The 21,927-nt window shown below is 38.9% G+C and overlaps 1 protein-coding gene across 1 annotated transcript; it reads left to right on the top strand.

The window, feature by feature from the left end:
* Positions 1-2,816: 2,816 nt before the first annotated feature.
* apcdd1l (adenomatosis polyposis coli down-regulated 1-like) lies at positions 2,817-13,143 on the top strand. Its single transcript, XM_011474985.4, has 4 exons — positions 2,817-3,225; positions 9,890-10,073; positions 10,974-11,493; positions 11,681-13,143. Exons 1-4 carry the CDS (start codon positions 3,147-3,149, stop codon positions 12,431-12,433), a joined length of 1,536 nt encoding a protein of 511 aa, XP_011473287.1. The 5' UTR covers positions 2,817-3,146; the 3' UTR covers positions 12,434-13,143.
* The last annotated feature ends 8,784 nt before the right edge of the window (positions 13,144-21,927 follow it).

The raw sequence follows: 21,927 nt of genomic DNA on the forward strand, positions 1-21,927 counted from the left end.
GCATTTAGCCAGCGGCAAAGATCAACAACTAGATTATGCTCTTCTAAAATAATAGCTGTGACGACTGGCTGTAAGGATGAGAAAGTTCAAAGAGGAGTCCAGAAAGAATGACTGTTGCTTGTTCTTGAAATGAAAGGAAAATGGTCATTTATATCAATTTTTTCCAAGTAAAATGGCAGGGACACAGGTTTTCTTCAAAATATATTTCTTCTGGTTTTTTCCACTGCTGATGAACACCTTAAAAAGTCAAGGTGTGTGGCAAAGCATGTTATGTAACGATTGGAGCTAGCAACAATAGGCCCTCACAACATGAATCTCAGCAACACCCCCCTTTCTTTGACTACTGTACTGCCATGACCCACTGCTGTTCAAAGTGGATACGTTTATGTAACAACAACAAAAAGCCTCTTTACGAAAGTCTTCGCAGAAATAAAATTCACTGTTGACGTTTTCCAACAGTCTCCTTAAATAAATGATCAAAATTCAAAACTGCTGTCTGTGAACTTAGAACCCTATTTCAAAAACAAAACAAACCAAAAAAATGTCAAAACTGTAAATGCAACTTTACTGACGCAGCGGTGGACTAAAGGGCTGCTCAAGATTAAAACAATAATCCAAGTGACAAATGCATGCAGGTAGACCTGAAAAGTTAAAGCAAGTTAAATCACGTCTTCATCTCAAACATGTGGGTCTTAAAAGTGTCTGTTTGCATTCCAGATTTACCAAGACATTTTCAGCCTCAAGCCCAATGATTCAGTCAAAGCACATTGTAAACTTTTGTATTTTAACATTGATTTTAGTGGAAGATGACTTTTTATAGATGATTTTGGGTAAAGGTGTGTTTTCTTTTCCCACACAAAAGGATAGAGAAAATAATGCCAAAAAATATACATATATAATCATCTCGTATCTCCTGATGCTGCCATTTTCTGTTTTCTAGGCTGTTTGAAGCTCTGAAGAACTTCTGGTGCTTTTAAGGACCCGACTCAGAAGGAAAGTGTTAAGGCAGACTGACAATTGGCACAAACCTCTTAAAAAAGGAATATAAACAAGACGATGCCTTTCAAATGTGTCATAGAAAACATAGTCACTCAGCCAAGTTGCACTGACCATTGACTTTGTGTGTATGTGTGTAGTTCTGAATGTGTGTGGGGGCTCTGGTCAGCCCACCCGTTGTAGACGTGCTGCCAACTCTTACTTGGCTCTAACTTTGAAACTGTTCTCTGCCCCCACGGCGGTCAACAGTGTCAACAGTTCCTCCAGACCACATGTGAACGCTGTGCCTATGAATCATCGTGACTGGAGCGTCTGTGTGCGCATTAGCCTTTCTAATGATGTGTTACACAGGTTTGTGCAGTCTTGGGCAGCTGTAGACCACTTTTCCTCACGGTATAGTCGCCTACATTCAGCTTCAGTCACACAGAAAAATCACATTCTACTATTGTGTTTCACAGCCTTCCACACGGTGGTGTCATTCCTTGTTCTTAGCCAGCCGCCTCATTCCAGATGATGTTATGAAAAGCATTGCAATGCATGAAAACATGAACTGAATCGAATGTAATGAAGGAGAAAAAAAGAAAAACAAAGCAAGAGGCAACACAAAATTGACCAAAGAATTCAAATGGTCCTGAACTTACAAAAGCTTCAGCTTACTGAAAACATTTTTGTTGGTGTTTTTGATATCTGTCATAAAATGCTGTACATGTAAAAATGTGCAAAAAAAACATGATTTTGGTGTTTTTAACAGTTTCTTGTGGCATTTTTACTTATGATGGAGGACATATATATATAAAAAAATTACACTCAAAATTGCAATTCTGAGTATTTCTTTGCTCAAATTGTGAATTAGGAGCAGATGAAAAATTCTGTTTGAGAAAGAACATACTTGTGAAATAAAAAACACGCCTCATCAAAAACCCACCTCCAAATTCTATGCAGGGTTTCTCCACTCATGAGTGGCAGAAACAATGCCATGCGTATTTCCAGTGAATTCCTGCTGCTCTACAGAAACTATGTCCTAGAAAAAAACATTTTTTGGCTAAAAACGGTATAATCATAATTAAAATACCACTAGGAAGACTTTTGAAATAGATCAAAAGATGGTACTGGGGCTTTTAAGCCTTTACAATATTTTTCTTTTATTGTTTTCCACCTCTTTGCAGATGTAGCCTGCCATCCAAAGTTAGGAATAAAGGGTAAATTAAATTCAAGGTTGCGCGATCGGCAAGTTATCTGGGAAAAAAAAATCCTCAGAAGATGAATGTTTTTGACATGCAAGCTAAAGTATTAACAGCACAAATCCAGGTGTTACCTGAATGTACACAGCGCCTACCAGCCAGCTCAAGTACACACAACGTAAGTCTGGAAGCACATTCCTCTCCACACCACAAAGCCACATGTCCCAAATGAGCGTCTGCTGAACATACAGAGAGCAAACGGGCATCAATCTTCAAGTTGAAGTAAACAATTCCATTTCCAAGTAACTGCAGTAAATAACTGATTTAAAGTTTTTTTTTTTTTTTTTTTTTTTGCTGCTGTGCTGAGGCAGGAATCTGGGACAAATGTCTAAAATCTGATGTCCAGAAATTAATCACAAGATACTCCAATCGAAAGGTCTATGAAGAATATGTTTTCTAGCATATATTGCAGCATTGTGTCTGCAGTGTTAACTCCTTCTCGCTGCCCTTTTGCACCTTGCTCACCCCCCCCTCCCCTTTTTTCCCCTCTACCCTCCACATGCACACAAACTAAAACTTTCTCTGTCTTACACCCTCCCTCCATCCCTCTTTCTGCTCCCTCCTTCTCAACTCTGAAGTAGAAGAGCCAGACAGGAGCAAGCACACACAATATCCGCCTGCTCCCATGCATGCATGCACACACATTGAGAGCAGCAGGAAGGGAGAACATCCGTGTGGAGAAGTCTCAGTTGAGGATTTTTATTTCCTTTTTTTCTATTATTATTATTATTATTTTAATTAATCATGAAGGCAAATAATTGCAGGTAGAGGAGAGGAGAATTTCCATCAGGACGAAGTGGAGCTTTTTTTCTTTTAAGGAATTACTGGACTCTTCGTGGATGAGTTCTTGTCATGGTGTGATCATATTTTGATTTAAAGCATCCCTGTGATTTGGACAGCTTTGTGTAAATGATGTCTGTGGAAGCAGGAACCATGTCAAACAGCTGTTTCACTGGCCTGTTAAGAGGGGTCTGGTTGCTCTGGCAAGGTAAGTCCAGATACAAAATCCTTTCAAGCGAGCTACTCATAGTTTTGATAGAACTGTTGGATTCTGAAATATCAATTTGAAAATTTAATTAACTTACATCAGTGGACTTAAAGTGTTTATACTATGAAAACAACCAGATAAACGCCCTTTCATGTCCAAAACCCGCCAAACACCCACAGATCCACATTTTCTGGAGAACACGTCAGGAAAAGTGGCATGCAGGGAAGGATTATTGGCCACAAACTCATAATTACAAGGAAGTCATTATGTAATTTGTCATAATTTGAATTATTTGCAGAGTTCAATTTAAGGATCATCATTTAAAAAATAAAAGCTCAACTAATGCTGACATGAGGCTTATGAATAGTTGGTCTGTGTTCCCTCTTTAGTCCTGTGTCTTCAAGGCTCTGTCAGGTCTGTTTGCATGAGGGGGGAGCCTTAAAAAAGAGCTCTGCCTGATGCCTTCAAACAATAGTTCTCTGGGAGCAGGGGAGCGTGGCCCTGGAACTAATGTCGCTATTATGTTAATAGTAAGAATAACAGAAGACAGTCATTACTGACACAAACCTGGGCTTCTGAGCTGAACGTCCAGCTGCCACAGCCTCCCTCATGGAAGGCTGGATTCTTGAAGGCCAGGAGACGAACAGTGAGGCAGCATTTGTCTGCTTCCAATCATCAGGTCGGCACCACTTTGCCGCCTCCATCCCTCACAGCTGCATGCTATACTGTTCCTTCATTCATGTCTTAACTTCACCTGAGGAGACAGGTGAGTTGATGACTATGAGTAAGATCAGGCACAGCAGTGCAAAAACTGATTTACAGTTCAATGGACATTTTTTAACTAAACAGATTTCAGCAAATTTTTCAGAAAATGGTGGTTTCAAAATCCTGGAGTTAAACTTTTCCAGGGTTTTAAAATACCGTACATAAAAAAATATTTTGCATTTCTATCCATCCATCCATCCATCCATCCATCCACTTTTTTAACCTGCTGTATCCCTTTCAAGGTGCCAGAGCCTAACCTGGCCACTGTTGGACAAAGGTGGGGTTCACACTGGATGGGTTGCCAGCCTGCATTGTTACCTTTCTGTTCAAAAAAATCTTCATTTCTAATGTAGGTCTGAGCTGAGTGAGAGAATAATCCAGCTCTTATCATACCAGTCCCAACACACATCCAGAACCACATTCAGTCTGAGCTAAGATGATTTTGGTATAATCCTGGATCCAAAACATCAGCAGACCATCAACTTCTCTTGTCTGAATGTTACCGCCTCAAATAAACCTCATTAGTTGTCAGATTCAGAGATTTTTTTCCCTGAAACAGTTGAACGCGTGGAGATAAGAATGGAGTGAGTGGATGTGTTGGCAGTTCTTATGTACTGTAGCCTTGGGAGCAAGATTCAGAACTTGTGAACGGTGGTGGAACGGGCAGCGGGGACTGCTGGGCACAGATCTCTTGTCTAAATAAACAAGGCCACTGGATTAAGCAGCTGATACCCTCTGATGAAAAGACAACAGTGGTGTTCTTTTCTTTGGGACAGCTCTGGTCTGGAAGAGGTAAATGCAGAAGTTCAGGTTAGAATAACAAAAACTAACCCTCTGTTCCTTAAATCATCCTGACCTTCATCTGAATGTGGCGACAAGGGTGGAGGAGAGAGAAAATAGGGGCGGTCACTGCACAATGAAATTTATTTTCGATGTCCTTTTCCTCTCAGTTTATGAGAGTTCTGAGCCGAAACACATTATGTAAAGTTGTTATAAAATGAATAATGCTTTAAGACCTCCTAACTAATAATGTTTTCTATTTTGGCCTGTTAACCATCACTGTAAGACAAAGACAAGGAGATGCATGTCTGCAGCTCTGACGTTCATTTTGCAAATATAATCATTAGTCACTTCAGTTAAAATTTTCGAAAAATGTGCCATCAAATGTCATGGAATAATAAGGTGGGTTCACGGTGGCATTAACTTCATTATTTTACAATAGTCCAGTTGCCAGAATCAAAAGTTGGCTCTGATTATTTTGACAAAGCACTGCAACCTGTAATCTGAACCAAAGCAGCCTGGTCTCACTCTTAAACTGACACTATCAGGGCCGTACAGGGTTGGGAAAGATAACGTTTAAAACAAAGCAGGGCGTTTTCCAATCTTAAGTCATCTTATTGCCGAAACCAGACAGCAAATTAGAAAGAAGAAAAAAAAAGTACGAATTAGCTAGTCAGGGTGATTTTCAAACCTCTGACAGGGAAGATGCTCATGCTAATTTTTGCTGCTGTTACATTACACAGTCACATGCATTTGCAGCAGCTGTCTTTATTTCCATCAATTCTGGGGGTTTTTCATAGCGTAAACACTTTTCATCAGTGTATCTGCGTAAATGTGTCTGGATTGCGCTCTGAATCAGTCAACAATATAAATGAAGGGTCAAAGCAAAGAATTAGCTAATTATCTCAAGTTTAGTGCCCCAATGCTGTATGTTCCCTCAAGGTTTTTTGTATTTCTTCATTTTTTGGAATTAGAGTCAAAGCCTATAACATTCATAAACAGCAACTCAACTTTATAAGTAGAGCTAATTGATTTGAACGGAGTCTTTTGAGTCAAATCAATACATGTGTTTTGTAAATTTAAATATTTTTGAGTAAATTTGCAGATACTTTGGTGTGAAAATTGGTTTTCAACCCAAATTTCTTTATTAGTAGTTATTTAATTAGTTTGTGACATTCTTGTCTTTAGGTCACGATATCAGCTAACTACTTTAGCTGTATAAAAAAATACCATTCAGTGGCCATAAGATGTGACGCCTCAACTGAAATATAAATCCAAATGTGCACCTCACAAATATCATTCCAGTGGGAGGCCATTTGACCCTCCTCGTCATGTTATATTCTGACTAACTCTATTCGCCTCATCAAGCCCTGACACACACCGGAGAACTAAATAAAGATCAAAGACAGAAAAGTGCAGGAGACAACCGACATCCTTCAGATTGAAATGAGGCGTGAACTTAATGTTTCTGTCATTAGAAAGGGGAAGCGTAATCAGGGGGAGGGGGAGAGGGCCAGGAGGGCACGGACAGTTCAGGGAGAGCCAGAAGGTTTCTATACTGCAGCAAGAAACTGTTACAGGAGACTGGGGCCTCCACACTGGAAGAAAATATGAAGGAGGAAGTTGTAAAAAAAAAAAAAGGAAAAAAAAAGAAGAGAAAGCGTGTGTAGTTAAGCAGTTTTAAATAATCTGCAACAAATGTTTTTATACATCTTAGCAGTCTTAAATGACTGTCTTGTCAAGGCCTCAGTAATGAACTAAGGCTTCTAGTTGAGCACTTGATTCCCAGCAAGCTTTGAATCAGAAGTACCTGGATCTGGTTCTTGTTTCCACAGGATATCTCCAAATACGTGCGCACATATAGCTATTTTGACTGTGGCTAAGATGCGAGGGGTGAGGGTGCCAAACCATAATCACAAATGCAAACAAGCAAACAGAAAGCAGCCTAGAGGGCTTTCATAAATGGCATCCTTTTTTCAGGATACAGTAAATCTGTGTGTAGTGTGTTATTTTTTAATTTTTTTTTTTTGCATGTGTGTAGAAACTGAATTAATTTAGAATTTCAAGAACAGGTAGATTTCTTTGGCCCAGCCATCAGACAGACGAAGTGAGGATCAGTTGCAGCAGCAGTTTTGAAAGGTGGTGACAAACTGACTGTTTAGACCACACACAGTTTGCAGACTCCAGCACTGTCCCCTGGTGGGTGATCGTCATACTGCAGGTAGAAGGTGGTGGGACTGCTCAGAAGTACAGTATGTACTATACGTGAATGCAGATGTGGGATGTGCCATGTCGGCCTACTTTAAATCATTAGGAGTGAATACCAGAAAAGCACGAAGTGACACCCAAAGTAAATAGTTCTTCTCTATTTTGTTTTCTTTTAACCACAAGTAACAGTCACATTTCACTCTTTAAAACCAAAAAAGCAAACTTGATCAAGAAAATGCTTTGATTAGTTTACTGTGTTGTTGAAGGTAATCCAGTGGCACCTAAAGTTGGGTTTCACAGTCAAATTACTGACGAGGTTCAAATAAGGTTCAAAATTTTGCAATTCAATTCAAAGATGTTGAAATGACTGAATATTGATTTATAATTAAAATTTGAATTCACAATCCATTTTATTTGGTTAAGAAAGACAGTTTTCACACAATTAGTGATGTAAGCTGAACAAATTGGGAACTTTTCTTTTTAAAATCATGCATATTTATAATTAAAAAACAAAGAAAATCAGTTTTTGTCTGAAACACACATAACAATCACTTTAGAAGAAGATGGGTTTACAAATCTGATTCATCAAAAATGGATTATTCAAGTAAAAGCAGGATCAATATACAGTTAATTGTTCAACTTTTTAAACTCAGGCCTGGTTGTACTGTCATCCGAACACATAAACACAATAATCTTTTTACAGTGTGTCAGACAGCATGTAATTGTGTTTCTTTTAAAAAAAATAAAAAATAAAAAAAAACTTCTATAACAAATCCCTGGGGGTGGGGGTTATTTTGTTTTTAACTCCTGTTGGCAAAATACACGTTGCTGTCCGTAGCAACTTTTCTGATCTTTCTATTATTTCAATCTTTTGCATCTTAATTTTTCCATTTGATTTTTTTTTTATTGTGACTCGTACCAATAGAAGCATGTGCTGGGTTTTTTTGTTTTTTTTAGCTGAATGCTGTCAGTGGGAAGGTTTAGAGGCCATAGTGGAAAAATAAATCAGTAGGAACCATTGAAGGGTAGAACTAATGATATCTGACTGCATGTGAAGGAAGTAAATCAAAGAAAATAGCCTCATACTGCCTCTAAATTGAGATGGGGCTTGGATATTATTAAACTGTACATATAATGCCATCATTTCTCTTGTGGTTTGAATGGATCTTTTAGGAGTCGAATACTTTAAACCCTGAAATGAGCAATTTTGTTTGACTTTCCTCTGCTTTATGAGAACTCTCCAAGTAAATACAACCATATGCCCAACAGGAAAAAGATCCAAGAAAGTAAAATAATGAAGGACAAATCTCCTCAACAAAAACACAAAAGTCGACTCCACAACACAAACTGCCTGACAGGTGTTGTGTGTTGTTGCAAGTGGTTGTTTTTTTACATTGTTGTTAAAAGGTTGATAAAAATTGTGTTTTTGGTGTTTTTATCATGTTTTTGTGGCGTTTTTCTCAGGGTGGAGGACATGTATAAAGAAAATTAAGCTCAAAATTGCATTTCTGAGTATTCCTTTATTCAATTGGTTGTAAAGCAGGAACATATAAAAAAAAGCTGCTGGTGTGTCATAAATATACAATCAGCAGGCCACAAGCTTCCTGCTCCACTCCACTCTGATGGATCCACTTGTAAAAGATTAGATCCATGTACGTCTTCGTTTTCCTCATCTGAGCTGGCATCTGGCTCAAAACTGTACGACTGGACAGCTCCAATATTGCTCGCCATATTTGTTGCACTGCTAATGCTTTGGGGTTGTGAGGGGCTGGAGCCTATCCATGCTATATTGGCCAGGGCAGGATACACCCTGGACAGGTCGGCAGTCCGTCGCAGGGGCTAACAAAGTTCCCTCATTGAATACAGAGATGTGTAGCTTTGGAAAGCACACCGAGTATGATAAAAGTTGCTAAAATGTTTGTATGGTCAATACCAGTAAAAAAAAGAAAAAAAGAATGATCTTACTGAGGAGTGATGGACTTCTGGAAGGAAGAAGAATATAGTTTAAATCTGCCATCTGTATGGTTTCAATAATCTTTTAAACACTTGTGTGTGGGTTTGTGAGGTGACCAGGTGAAAAGGTGTTGAGAAACCACTACACGTTTGTGGTTGAGCTCAACATGTGCAGAGCAATTCAAGAACGAAAGGGAGGAACAGTATCTGTTTTTTTTTACATTAACAAGGTTTATTAATATCAGTCAGTCTGCCTCCGTCTTGGAAACTTTTACAGTAATGAGTGCAAGCTTTCGTCTCATTGGCCCATAATTTTTTTTCAAAAAACAAGACTGGCGCTTGTTTAGTCCAGAGGTTTTCAGAAAACACATTAGTGATTAATAGCAGGCAACATATGTGCACATGTGAGATCAATAACTATTACAGAGTGAAAAATGCTCTCTGTTGGATTTACTGTCAGAGCTTGTGAAAAGCCAAGCCAGAACATTCATCATCATCTGTGCTTTTCTTTTAAATCATATTATCAGCAGATGTGTTTGGCTCAGTTGGCCTGCTCTGTACACGCCAGAAATGCAGATTGTGCACTCATGCAGTCACTTCTGCACACACCTTGCTTCTGAGCAAAGCTGAAATAGATCTGGTGTTACAGAGAACCCCAGCTAAACTTGAATTCAAATCATTTTTTGGAGTTTAAGTAAATCAATATTCTTTACAAAGAAAATGTGACCAAAGTCTAAACTTGGAGTTTTCAACTTGAGTTGAGTTAAAAGTCCAATATAAGAAAAATGTACAAATGTTTTACCCTTATTGTATTTTTTTTATTATGAAATTGGATTTTCTGATGGTTCAAGATTCTCCCGCATGCAGTTAAAGTGTGCATGGCTTCTGTGTGTTTATCTTACATCCTGACAGCGGCTCATATTTACTAACCCTTTTCTGACTTTCCACTCCCCTGCAGCTGTGCTTGTGGTTGGAAGAGGCAGCAGTCTTTGGGAGGTGCCCCCACATCACTTCAGCACCACCTCCAATCTCAGTGAGACTCTGCAGTGGGAGCCACACTGTCAGTACCGCCATCTACAGGACAGAGTCAAAGTTACAGCAGACATCCCCCCAAAGCTGGAGGGCACCTGGGTGTCGACAAGGTACATGATCGTGTAGGACCGGGTATAAGACTCCGGCCCTCGAGGGCCACCATCCTGCTAGTTTTTAAGAAATCCTGTCTCACCTGCTGCTGATCACCTGGATCAGGTGTGTTTAGCCAGTAGGAGCTTCAATGGCAAGTTAATTTGAAAACATGTAGGACACTGACACTTGTCACAGTGATGTAGAACTTTTTTTTTTTTTTTTTTATGTATGCTCGCTAAACTATTCTGGTCTTCTTTTCATAACTGGTTAACATGTAAAAAAGTATTACAATTCCACACTAAGTCCTCTTGACTCACAGTGAGAAGGCCCTGGTTCAAATCCCGGTGGGAACCCCCTCTGTGTGGAGTTTGCATGGTCTTCCTGTGCATACGTGGACCCTCTCTGGGTACTCTAACTTGTCTGTAGCTGTGATTGTGTTGCGCTGCGACAGGCCGGTGACCTGGTCCACAAAAAGGGGGAAAAGCTGGTTATGAAAAAGGATAGATGATTAACAAATTGATTTGGATTATGGAATATTTTATTCACAATTAGAAATTTCTAAAGGTGAAACCCCACACAAACAGGTTATCAAATGATCTTAAATCATATTCAAGATCTACACCACATGGAGAACAAAAGTGCCAAAAAACTTTCGCAGTCACTAGTTTTGATTGAATACCTCACAACTATTATTTAATTTATCTATTTATTTGAGTGTTTGTTTTTGTGTAAGATTGTTTATTTGTTCTGTGTATTCTTTTGCTGTTGTTTCAAAATGACACGACAGTATTGTTGATGGATGTGCCTTGACCGCACCATTCATCATACATTTTATGTTCCTTCAAAGAATGGTATTAAATACTTGAACGATACACACCACAAAAGGTTAAATCAGTACTTTTACTCTTTGTGCTCAGATGTGAAGTTCGGCCTGGCCCACAGTTCCTCACTCGCTCCTACTCCTTCCAGCCCAATCGCCACTTCCATGCCCTGCAACACTACTACTCTGACAGCAGCTGTGGAGACCCAGCCTACTCCCTTCTGATCAGGGGGAAGATTCGTCTGCAGCAGGCCTCCTGGATCACCCCTGGGGGCACTGAGGCTGAACATCATGTCACCAAAGTGGGGATTGTGGTCCACAGCATCTCAGCAAAGCAGACGCTGGCTGCACGGCTGCCTCAGACGTGCACGGATGTGAGTCTCGACAGAGTGGTGCCAGGGAAGCTGATTGAGCTCTACAACACACGAGCCGGCAGAGGCTGCCTGGCCGCCCTGGGTTTCTCCATGATGGAGATGAGTTTGGTTCGCGTGCAGACTCAGCACCACAGCCATGGAGGGAAGGTCCAGGAGTTGTTTTTGGGGGATATTCACACAGACTGGATTCAAAGAACGCTCCACAGACCCACCGGGTACCAGCAGCCTCTGCAGAACGCCATGGTGAGGCTTCAGATGATAACTCTTCTATAATACAAGCACAATTTTGGAGACAGTTTTATTTCATATTAAATTAAATCCACAGAGGGTATTATGGATTTTACAGTAGATAGTAAAATATTGTTTTAATAACCACCAGAAATCATTAGTTGCAGACAGAAAAACAGTTAATGTTTCTTTCATTTGGCAGCATCACATCCACCCCTGCCCTGTGTGTGCGCTGGTGTACCGCTCCTCAGAGAAGCGCCCCCCAGTGTTGCCCCGAAGTCCTGCCCTTCCGCTGTCTCTGGATGGCCGCTGGGTGAGCCAGAGGTGTGAAACCCGACCCAGTGTCCTCTTTCTCACTCGAGATTTTACCTTTGATTCTGGCCAACAAGCCTGGGAAGGCGTCTACAGGCACTACTCTGACCCCGCCTGCTCGCAACCCACTTTCACCCTCAGGGCCTTTGGCCATTATGCTCAGGGAAACCCCTCTGCCAAGATTTTGGGAACATCCGAGTTTGTCTTTAAGGTATCACAGGTGAGCGTCACCGCCATGGACGAGCAAATTGTGAAGCTGCTGAACAAAACAAGACCAGGAAAGTGTGGTCTGGCAGGAGGCTGGGAGGAGGGGGTGGAGCAGGATTTGACTCCGACGGATGGGTGCACTGTGCTGGGCATCAAGCTGCCGCATAAAGAGTTTGAGCTCCTAAAGATGGAGCTGGATCACAGGAAACATCTGCTGCTGTTTACCGGAGAGAGACCAACAGACGGGACCAGTCCTGACAGACCGCTTCGACGACCCACATCCTTTCAGGCTCCCATGGTGCTTTGCAGTGGTGGAGACATGCAGTTTTCTCACTCAGGAAAGCAATTAAAGTTATCCAGTGGAGTGGAGAAGGTGACACAAGTGGTGCTGCTGTGGTTTGCATCTGTGCTGTGCAGCAGACTCTGTGTTTCTTAGACAGTGAAACTTTTTTACACTGCTGCAGTCAGTGATGAACAATGTTTTCTGCTACATTTCATTCCTCCTTTAATGGACACACGTTTGGGTGGAGAATCATTTGACAATCAAAAAAGAATGGTTCTTCAAGGTTGATAAGATGCTTTGGGTTCACCCTTGTGATCCACTGTGGCTTCTTTCTACTCACTCGTAATGTGTGGAGCAGAAAATCGAACTCAAACGTCAGTCAGATCAGTTAAAGCCCATTAAAACAAAGATCACACAAATAATTTAATGCTGCAGCTATATTTCTTTACCATGTAGTTTAATGAAACTAGTGGTTACAAGATCTTTCTTGTAAAACAACATGACCTCAATTGCCACAAACCTTTCAGTTGACCAATCTGTCAGATGCATCTCAAATTTTGCACTTTTTATTTCTTCTTTTTTAATTAACATATGGGACAGATGCAAAGCCATAAAGAAGAGGTACAGCTGCCACATATCTGATGCTACCAAGGTAGGAAATTTGGTGTAACTGTAATGCTCTTTTAAAACGTGTGCAGTAATCTGCTTCTTATTATCAGTGATTAAGGTAGACACATCAGATGAATATATTTATTTAACCATTTATATTGTATGTTTTACATAAAGAGGAGATTTTTGTCAAATATTCTATCTACTTTTGTCATCTAATATTTTTATGTCTATTAAAAATAGATTTTCAAAAACTGTCTTGTGTCGGACTCACCGTTTACATTTCTGACAGTGGTTTTACGCAACCTGTGCTTGACTATGTGTGGTGGATAGTAATGCACAGGAATGAGATCATATCTTTGAAGGTGGTTAATAACGAAACTTTAAACCAACATAGATAGAAGATGCATACAAAATCAGAAGATTTCTTCCTATTTACTTGGCAGATGCACCATCTATTTAAATTATGCCATCATTTACCTCATTTTCCTTTTTGATCTTTTTGAGAGAATTACTAACCCTGTTAAGCCCACTACATCAAAGATTTTTTTTTTTTTTTAAATTACCGGTAAAAAAGATTTTTTCAACCCTTTGATGGAATCCACAACATAATTTGCAGGCCTTTCATTTTCAATGAAATGTAGATAGTATCAACTATGATATTTTGGGGTTATTTGGTAATTTTTTGCTCACAAAAGCATTACTTTAAAATGTGAAAATACTGACGTGAATGTTTTAGGGGGGGGGGGGGGGAAATCATCTTTTTTTACCCATTGTCTCAAATTTGATCCACACAGTTTTAACATGGTGTAATTGTATTGTAAAAAAAATTATTATCAACAAATTTTGCATTGTTTTTGTACAGAAAGTAGTCATTTTTGAAAACATGAGTAGCAATGGATGAGTTATTCTCACCAAAAAGTTTTTAAAATGAGCTTAAACTGTTTCCCGCCAAAAGTGGTTTTGAGATTTCATGGAAGCAGTCATTTGGAGCACCTTGTGTAATGCCTTATTTGGAAAAGTGCTATATAAATAAAGTTTGATTCTATTTTATTTGAAATGAGCAGGAAAAGCCCTTCTACTGCCCCTAGTGGAATGATGATGTATTAAAGAGAAGACAAAATGGACCAAGTTACGTAGACTATAATGGGTTTTCAGGGAAAGTTTAGGTCATGCTAATGAGATCAGGGTCTCAGAATTACGTGTATCAAATACGTTGGTTAGAAAGGGGTAAAGTATTGTAAACATAATAATTATTACAACTCAGCCTTATGATTGGATGATTCTCCTAAGACCAAATATTTATTAAAATATGCTTGAGAAACATAGTCCTTGAAGGTAAAACTGAAAGTATCTCAAACCCTTTGTGCCATTTCAAAAAGATAATTCAGAATCAAGGACGAAATGGGCTGAAAAGGATTTTTTTACAGTTCGATTCAAAGCCCAGATGGTGAGTAAATGTATTGCTATTCGATAAATAGCTGTCAGATGGCTTACACATTACTCCAAAGACTCTCCAGCACAAATATGACTGGAAACTGCAAAAAACACACAAAGGAGAATGGATGAGATGTGAAGCCATTAGCCAAAAAAATACACTTTGCATTTGGTGTGGCAACACATGAGTCAGGAGGAGCAGCAAAGAGACAGCAGGGAATGTATACATCAGGAAACACAGTGTTATGACTGAAACAGATTAAGGGCCGTACACAGACACGTTTTATATTTGGAAAAAGTGGATGCTTATATCAATAAAATGATTGAAGGCTTCTTCAGTTTAACACAGAGGAGAGTTTTAAACAAAAACAAAAAAAAGTAATTTATAAAACCATTTATATTCAAATGGTTATAAACCATAAGACTGAGGAAGGATAAATAAATCCACAAATGTCTTTTTTGGATGAGATGACAGTTTATTTTTTAGACATTGGTTTATTGTAAGCAATAGGCCAAAAAATAATTTCCTGACAGTCAATGAGATCTGATCAAACTTCTCTAAACTATTCCAATAAAACCTTTACAACGCACTTTCACATTTTTCATTTTTCCTCAATTTTTTTCTCGGCTTAAGTCAAGCTGGCTGTCTGGAGATCCCGAAAAAACTGGATCCAGGGGACTGGGTCTGATGATGGTTTACTTCTTTTATAAAAGGCGTTTGGTAGCTCAGTTGGGGATAGGGTCTTTTCTAAACTCATCAATTTAGTTGATGAGTTCGATAAAATTTTGGCGTTTAAAAGTGTTTTATGTTCTGTCAATGTAGACGTCTTGGTCCTGAATTTCTGATAGTTTGATTGGTGTTTTTCTCTTGGTTTACAAAGTCTTTTCCTCTATCCGTGTACATTTTAATTAGTAAAGCGCCGACTGATTAACCAAGGTGTTACAAAACTCAACTCTCTCCTTCCATGCATCCATCCATCCATCCATCCATCAAAATAATTTATTTAATAATCTGGAAAAAGCAAAAAAATTTCTGTGTATTTTTTAAGAAACTTTACAACAAAAAATCTGAATTTTTAACTCTTAATGGATGAGACTAACAAATGCTTGGTAGATTTTTTTGTGCTTACTCATGCTTGGATAAACTGCATTAACAATCATCCTGTGTGGAGATGGTCAGTTATATATTACACACACACATACATACACACACACACACACACACACCCACACAAAAATCACTTCTAATAATCTTAAAAAGCAGAGGTTGATTAAAAGAAAAACAAAGTGGGGCTGAGCAGCATTTATCTGTACGATGATGTGTAGAATTTGCAATGGAACCTCAGTCTGGAAAAAAATCCTCTCGTGCTAGAGGGAATCCACCCGTGCAGCTGCAGCCTCTGGGATCAATCTGCTGGGGTCTGTCTGTGGTTTCTGCTGCAAATCATAAGGCAGAAAGGTGTGCAGGGCCAACCTCTCTCCAAGCAGACCCAGAGGGTTGTTAAAAGGAGCCATTTCAGAAAAGATAAAACACAGGCACAGTATATTAGAAACAACATTACGCATGTGTACGAGTGTGTTTACACCAAAGCACAATAGAAGACCTCACATACTGAAGTTCCACTGCATTTTATATGCATTTGTACTAGTTTCTAACTAAAGAATAGACGTTAAACAGCAACAGAAATAACAAAAAAGGTTTTTTTTCAGTTATGTATGGACTAAAAATGCATGTGGGTGCCGCATCCCCTTCTTTTGTACCATAGGGCAGCAGAATTCTTGATCATTCCATCTCTATCAGATCCAGGATAGAGCACAATAAATCCTAATAGGAGTTCTACGGTGTCTCCTGTTACAGATGTGCACTAATCTGTGTTTATTTCAAGCACGCATTTAAAATTGGCCAATGATTACCAAACAAAAGAAGGGTTCATCACTGGGTATTCACTTTTCATATTTCCTGGCAGCACAGAGCCCTGAAAATTTTAGAATTTACCCAGAGGCACAAGATAATAGGTTCCTATAATGTCAGGAAATTTAAAAAGACTTTTAAATCAATTACATTGTAAGGGGAGCCAGTTAGCATACCAAAGCACAGAAGCTGGAAACTGGGGAGGGATCCAGCCTGACTATCAGGGCAAAAAAGATTCATAATTTTTCTTCAGGTACACAAAAAAGAAGTTTGTTCCTTAATGTCACAGAAGAAAAACCTGTACATTTGTTCCTTTGTCAAAATGTCAAACATTACTGTTAAATACTGTTGCAATTTTTTAATGGCAAAACCATGAAAAAAATGATCACATATTTAAGGACACATGTGGTAATACTTCAGAAAACTGAGGAAAAAATTCCTTCACTTGAAATCATCCAGACAAGTAGTTACATCCAAAATTGTGTCAGTCAAGCACGAAGTGTAACAAGGAACCTTTTAGGGGCCAGTGAAGCAGTTCACAGCGCTCCCATGGATCTTTGATGCATATGTGAGGTTTAAACTTTTCTTTGGTTTAGTTGCTGGTTTTCCTCATGGGACGATTCAGAACGGAATCTTTTGAAAACATTTTAAAAAAAAGAAAAACAACGCTAATTGCAAAAGGTTTTTGATAATGTAAACCAAGTTTGATGGTAGTCTGAAATGTGCTTTTGGACAAAGATTTGTGTGAAGCATGTTTTTTCTCCAATCACACATGTACCGAAAAATAGGCCACCATTGTTCACACACACATCCAAAATGACATCACTACAGTAGTGTATGCGCCTTCACGTTTTTCCCACTTGTTCACATTTTAGGCCTCATTAACTAAATCCCATTATTGCCATAAGAATATGAGCTGCAGCTGTCTTGTAAAAAAAAATCAACTCCAATCGTGTTGGCGTGCTTCAAACTAAGTTGCTTCTTTAAAGAAATGTCTCCACTTACACAACAAAGTTTTCTGCTGCTGCCCACAAAACTGCACTCTGAAGCAGCAACTCCACTTCCCTGCTTGATACCATGCCAAAAGAAATTGCCTCATGGTCATATACCTTACCAACTACTGAACAGATAGCACCACATTCCAGCCTCTAGTTTCATTTTCTACCTTGATACACTGAGCTTCCTTTTCAAAACAGTGACAAGAAAAGGGGGGAAATTTAACTTCTCCAAAGTAAAAACAATTTTTGTTCGATAACCAGACAGGAAAAGTTTACTGTAAGATTTTTTTATAATTCACTGGCAATTGTTGTTCTTTAGTTAGTTTTCAATGTATTTAATCACATTTAAAATGCAACTTGCAATTCTATGGATGCGTCAGGGGAACACGAGGTTCATGGGCACATGATCATAAAAGGAAGTGAATCAAACCACTAACCTTCCGATGGACAAACAGCTGTCGTTTTTTTCAAATATATTATTTTAGGAAATACTATGAACCCCCAAAAAGGTATTTCAATACTTTTCTTGTGCCAAAAATCCACAACTTTCTGTTTTAGTCCCAAGTTATATTGTTCAGCTTTTTCCTGATGGTGGAACTGTGAAAGATGTTCGGACATGTTGCAGCAAGAACAATTATTCATACACTTCTAAAATGGGCTCTGTATTAGATGTGAGCAGAAAATAGGGCTTCAACCATTCAAATAATAGAGGATTATTTAATTCTTGATGCTGTGCATTAGTATGTGAAATTAATATTTAATACTTTTTTTTTTGCTTTAAATCATGCAAAGAAATAATTATTGATTGAGCAATTTATGGGATTTATGGGAGAAATGTTTAACTTATGGTCAAGGGAAAACAAGGGAAAACAAGAAGATTTTTTTCCCTTCTTTTGCACAGTGAAACATAACAGATGGACAGAAAGTTTCTGGCTCCACTTGGGACCATGTTTGTAAAACATCTGCTTCCTTCAGTGACCCTTAGTGTGATGCAGCCCTTTCATTCCCTGGAGTTACCTGCAACTTCATATAGCTCGTAAAAGCGGGTCATGTTTGTGTTACAAGGTTAGGATGACACTGTAAAAGGTCCTCGGTGAAGAGGTTTGCTGATCTTTTCCAGCTTTTGCATTTGCTGCCTGTTGATATTTGTCAAACCATTACATTTTTATACTGATTTCACATAATTAACCATTTTCCTTTTCATTCCAGCACTTGTGAAACATGTTTCTTTTTCTACGGCTCTTAGGTCCACTGAATAGAATATATCAAACCGTTAAAGGGGTCATTCACTTTCATTTGGTTCTCTTCTGCTCTTTCCTTTTTTAATTTTGGAAGGAATACATCAAGGGAAAAGATCATGTTAGGTTTTTTGGAGATAAATGCAGGGAGGCCAGATTTAGGTAAATGGCGTATACTTGTGTAGCACTTTTCTACCTTCCTCGAAGGCCCAAAGCGCTTTACAGTGACAGTCCCATTCACCCCTTTCACACACACACACATTCACACACTGGTGCCAAACTTCCACCAGAGGCAGGGTGGGGTTCAGTGTTTTTTTCTCACTTTGGGCAGACAAGACGGGAATCAAACCTGCATATTCCGATCAGTGGTCGACCACAGCCGCCCCTATTTGGACACGTTGAAAGGAGGGACAGTGATTGTGTTGGTGAAAGGATGAGGAGGTTGGAGCTACCAGGAGGGAGTTCTAGAGGAAGGAGGAGGGTCATTGATACAGAACATGAAATGGGTTAGTGTGAACAAGGAGGATGCAGAGTTTGGGGTTAGAAAGAAGCCCTGTGACAAAGAGAGAAGCTGAAAGGTAAAGATGAAGACGTTGTACTTACATGCAGTGAACCCCATTATTCATTCGCAAAGCAAAGCAAATAACTATGTTGTCATTTGTTGGGATTTAGTGAACGCCAATGTCAAGGTGCCCTTGGGTTCCAAAATTGTACTAAAAAAAGGAAATAAATACAATACATTTTTACTGGCAAGGTCTGTTCGATGGAAAATAGTGAAAACAAATTTAGTCTTAAATAACAAAATACTAAACTTTTGACACAGGGAAAATCTCACAAATCAAAATTTGGTGCATTTTTTGTGCACAAGAAATGTATTTTGGCATCTTTTTTATCCATATTTCACACTGTTGTTGGGTGATATTTTTTGGCGCTCCTTGTGCAAAGTATTTTTGCGGCCCATCTGTGTTTAATGGCTTCTGATCATCCATCTTTTTTTTTTTTACCGAACATTCAAAAGTTTTCATGGGGTTTAAGTCTGGAAACTGCACTGGTGGTCCTTCATCCACACCTTGAGTCCATGCAGTGAGCTTTACTGTCCTTGAAAAAGAACTTTACAGCCAAATAGGCCAGTTTCCTAACAGGATTGCTTTGTACACGAATCATTTCACGTGTTCTTTGAAGAATCTGCAAAATTCCAGCCTTGACTTAGCAGCCCATCATCATAAATCCTCCCATAAATTTTACTGTGGGTGCAGTGTTCTGTAGATGGTATGATGAAGTGTATGACAAAGCTTGAAACTAGTGAGAGCATGGCAAATCTTAAGATCTTTTGCTAAATTTAGCTTTTTTTAGTCTTATTTTTTAAAAAAGGGCATTTTTTTCAGCCTCATATGAATTTTACTATGTCCTTGGAAGCCTGATTTGAAATGTTCTCTTAAGCTGCTAATTGCCATTTTTTGAGTTTCATTAGATTTCATACTACAGTTGTTGTTCATTTGAATATGATGGTCATTCAAGTCTTTAAAAAGTCTCTTTTGCTCTCTGCCTCTCTGTAACTTTGTTGTGTCTGCTGCTGGATCTTCAGTTTCATTATTAATCAAATACTTTGTAAAGCCAGAACTAAACTCTTTAGTCCCTCATTCAGACCTTTAAAACCCTTTTAGCAAAATCAGTTGTTTGTGTTTAGTTCAAACTATTTTTGCTTTGCCATCCAAGCTTTTCTTTAAGTAATATTTGAAAATTCTCCTTGAAATGGACCGGCTGATGCAAAAAAGATGCTGATTTTACAAAAATAGGAGCAGAATTGGGAAGACTGAAACACCTCATGGTACAGAACCTGTTGCTATGCTGGTCTTGGATGTTACATGTCCTGATTCCGCATCAGGACATGTGGCGGAAACTTTTCAAATGAGATCAGGGGAAAAACAAACATGTTAGACAAGAAAACGCTAGTTTAATTATAGGCTACCTTCACACAGCTCATGGGAACTCGACACCGGAATGTTAAGAGAAAACCAGCCAAACAAAGGATTTGTATTGATATTTTAATTAAAACTCTGTTGTTGTAATCGTAGGTTCAGTTATTAGGCTAAAGAAGGCTGTTGAAGTTTTAATACAGATTGGAAGCAGCGGGTAACAGTTGACTTACTTTTATTTAGAGGCAACATTTCTCCACCAGAAATCCAGCAATTAAATAATTATTCATTAAATCAATGCAAGAGATGGAATTTGTAATTGACAAGTTGATTAACGGCCATTTGTCAAGGGGCTCCCAAAAATTCAGTGAATTACACAAGTTGTTTTTTTTAAATAAACCCCTTTCTGTCTCTCTGACCGTTCCCTCAGGTGAGCAGCAAACTGCTGGACCTCCTAATTACAGCTTTGCTTCTATTTTGAAACATTCGTCTATTATGGAAAAGAATTCTTTCCCAAACGAATATGAAAGCAAGCATAAATCATGTTTTTTTTGTTGTCGTCCAGAAATGAGTATGCTGTAGGAGCCGAGCGAAACAGCAGAGGAGCTACTGGGTCCAGGTGCACACCCAGGAGGACACTTGCCTCAGATCCCACCCTGCTGCTCCAATCAACAGTGCAGACAGAAACATCAGCTGGTTGACAATTTTGACTTTACTCAAAGGCAAAAAGGCATGAATGAAAATGTAAGAGTTAAATCATTTATTTTTAACCAATATCTTTTACTACTCTTGAAACAATAGCAAATTGTGATGACTGAGAGTCAAAGAGCAAAAAAAACAACTAAGATTTTGACTGCTCTAGAGTTCATGCTTTTGGTCATTGTCTAATGTTGCGTGTTTTCTTGTGGTTTCATGTTTGGAATGTGTTTTTTATGTTATTTGCTGCTGACCCAAGTCCCTGTGGAAAACATGGTTTTGTCCGAGATAATACATTACTGCATTGCACGACAAAAGAGTCATATAATGTTAGTAAAGTTATCTTTGGATCCAAACAATTGAGTCTTCATAAAAGTGTAGTAAGATTATTTTATGGTAAAGTAGACCTGCCACAGAAAAGAAAGTAAATGTGAGTTTGTTTAAATATTCTTTGTTACAATGCTTCCTGACAATAGCTTAAGCCCATTTTATTTCCAGTAAGGAAAATAAAGTGCCCCACCATCATACTACCTCCTACAAAAGATGTTACTCTGCCATGGCAGCAATCAGCTTTGCATTCTCTGCGTCTTCTCCTCACTCTGACTAATGAACTCACTGCTTCCTCTTCCCCATGTTCAAGAGCACACGTTGCAGAAACCGGCACGAATGACCTGGTAGATTTACAAGATGGACTATTCATGGGCTACGGCCTGTTGGCAAAAATGTATAAATAAATCAGTGATTGTCTGCTGTTTTCCTGCAAAACTTGACTGCAAGTCTGTAAGAGACAACCTACCAAAGTGGTGACAGGATGGGAAAACTGTCCTTCTAGGACGCTCAC

The sequence above is a fragment of the Oryzias latipes genome, chromosome 5, assembly GCF_053564925.1.
Source record: "Oryzias latipes strain Hd-rR chromosome 5, Olatipes_Hd-rR_3.1".
Lineage (NCBI taxonomy): Eukaryota > Metazoa > Chordata > Actinopteri > Beloniformes > Adrianichthyidae > Oryzias > Oryzias latipes.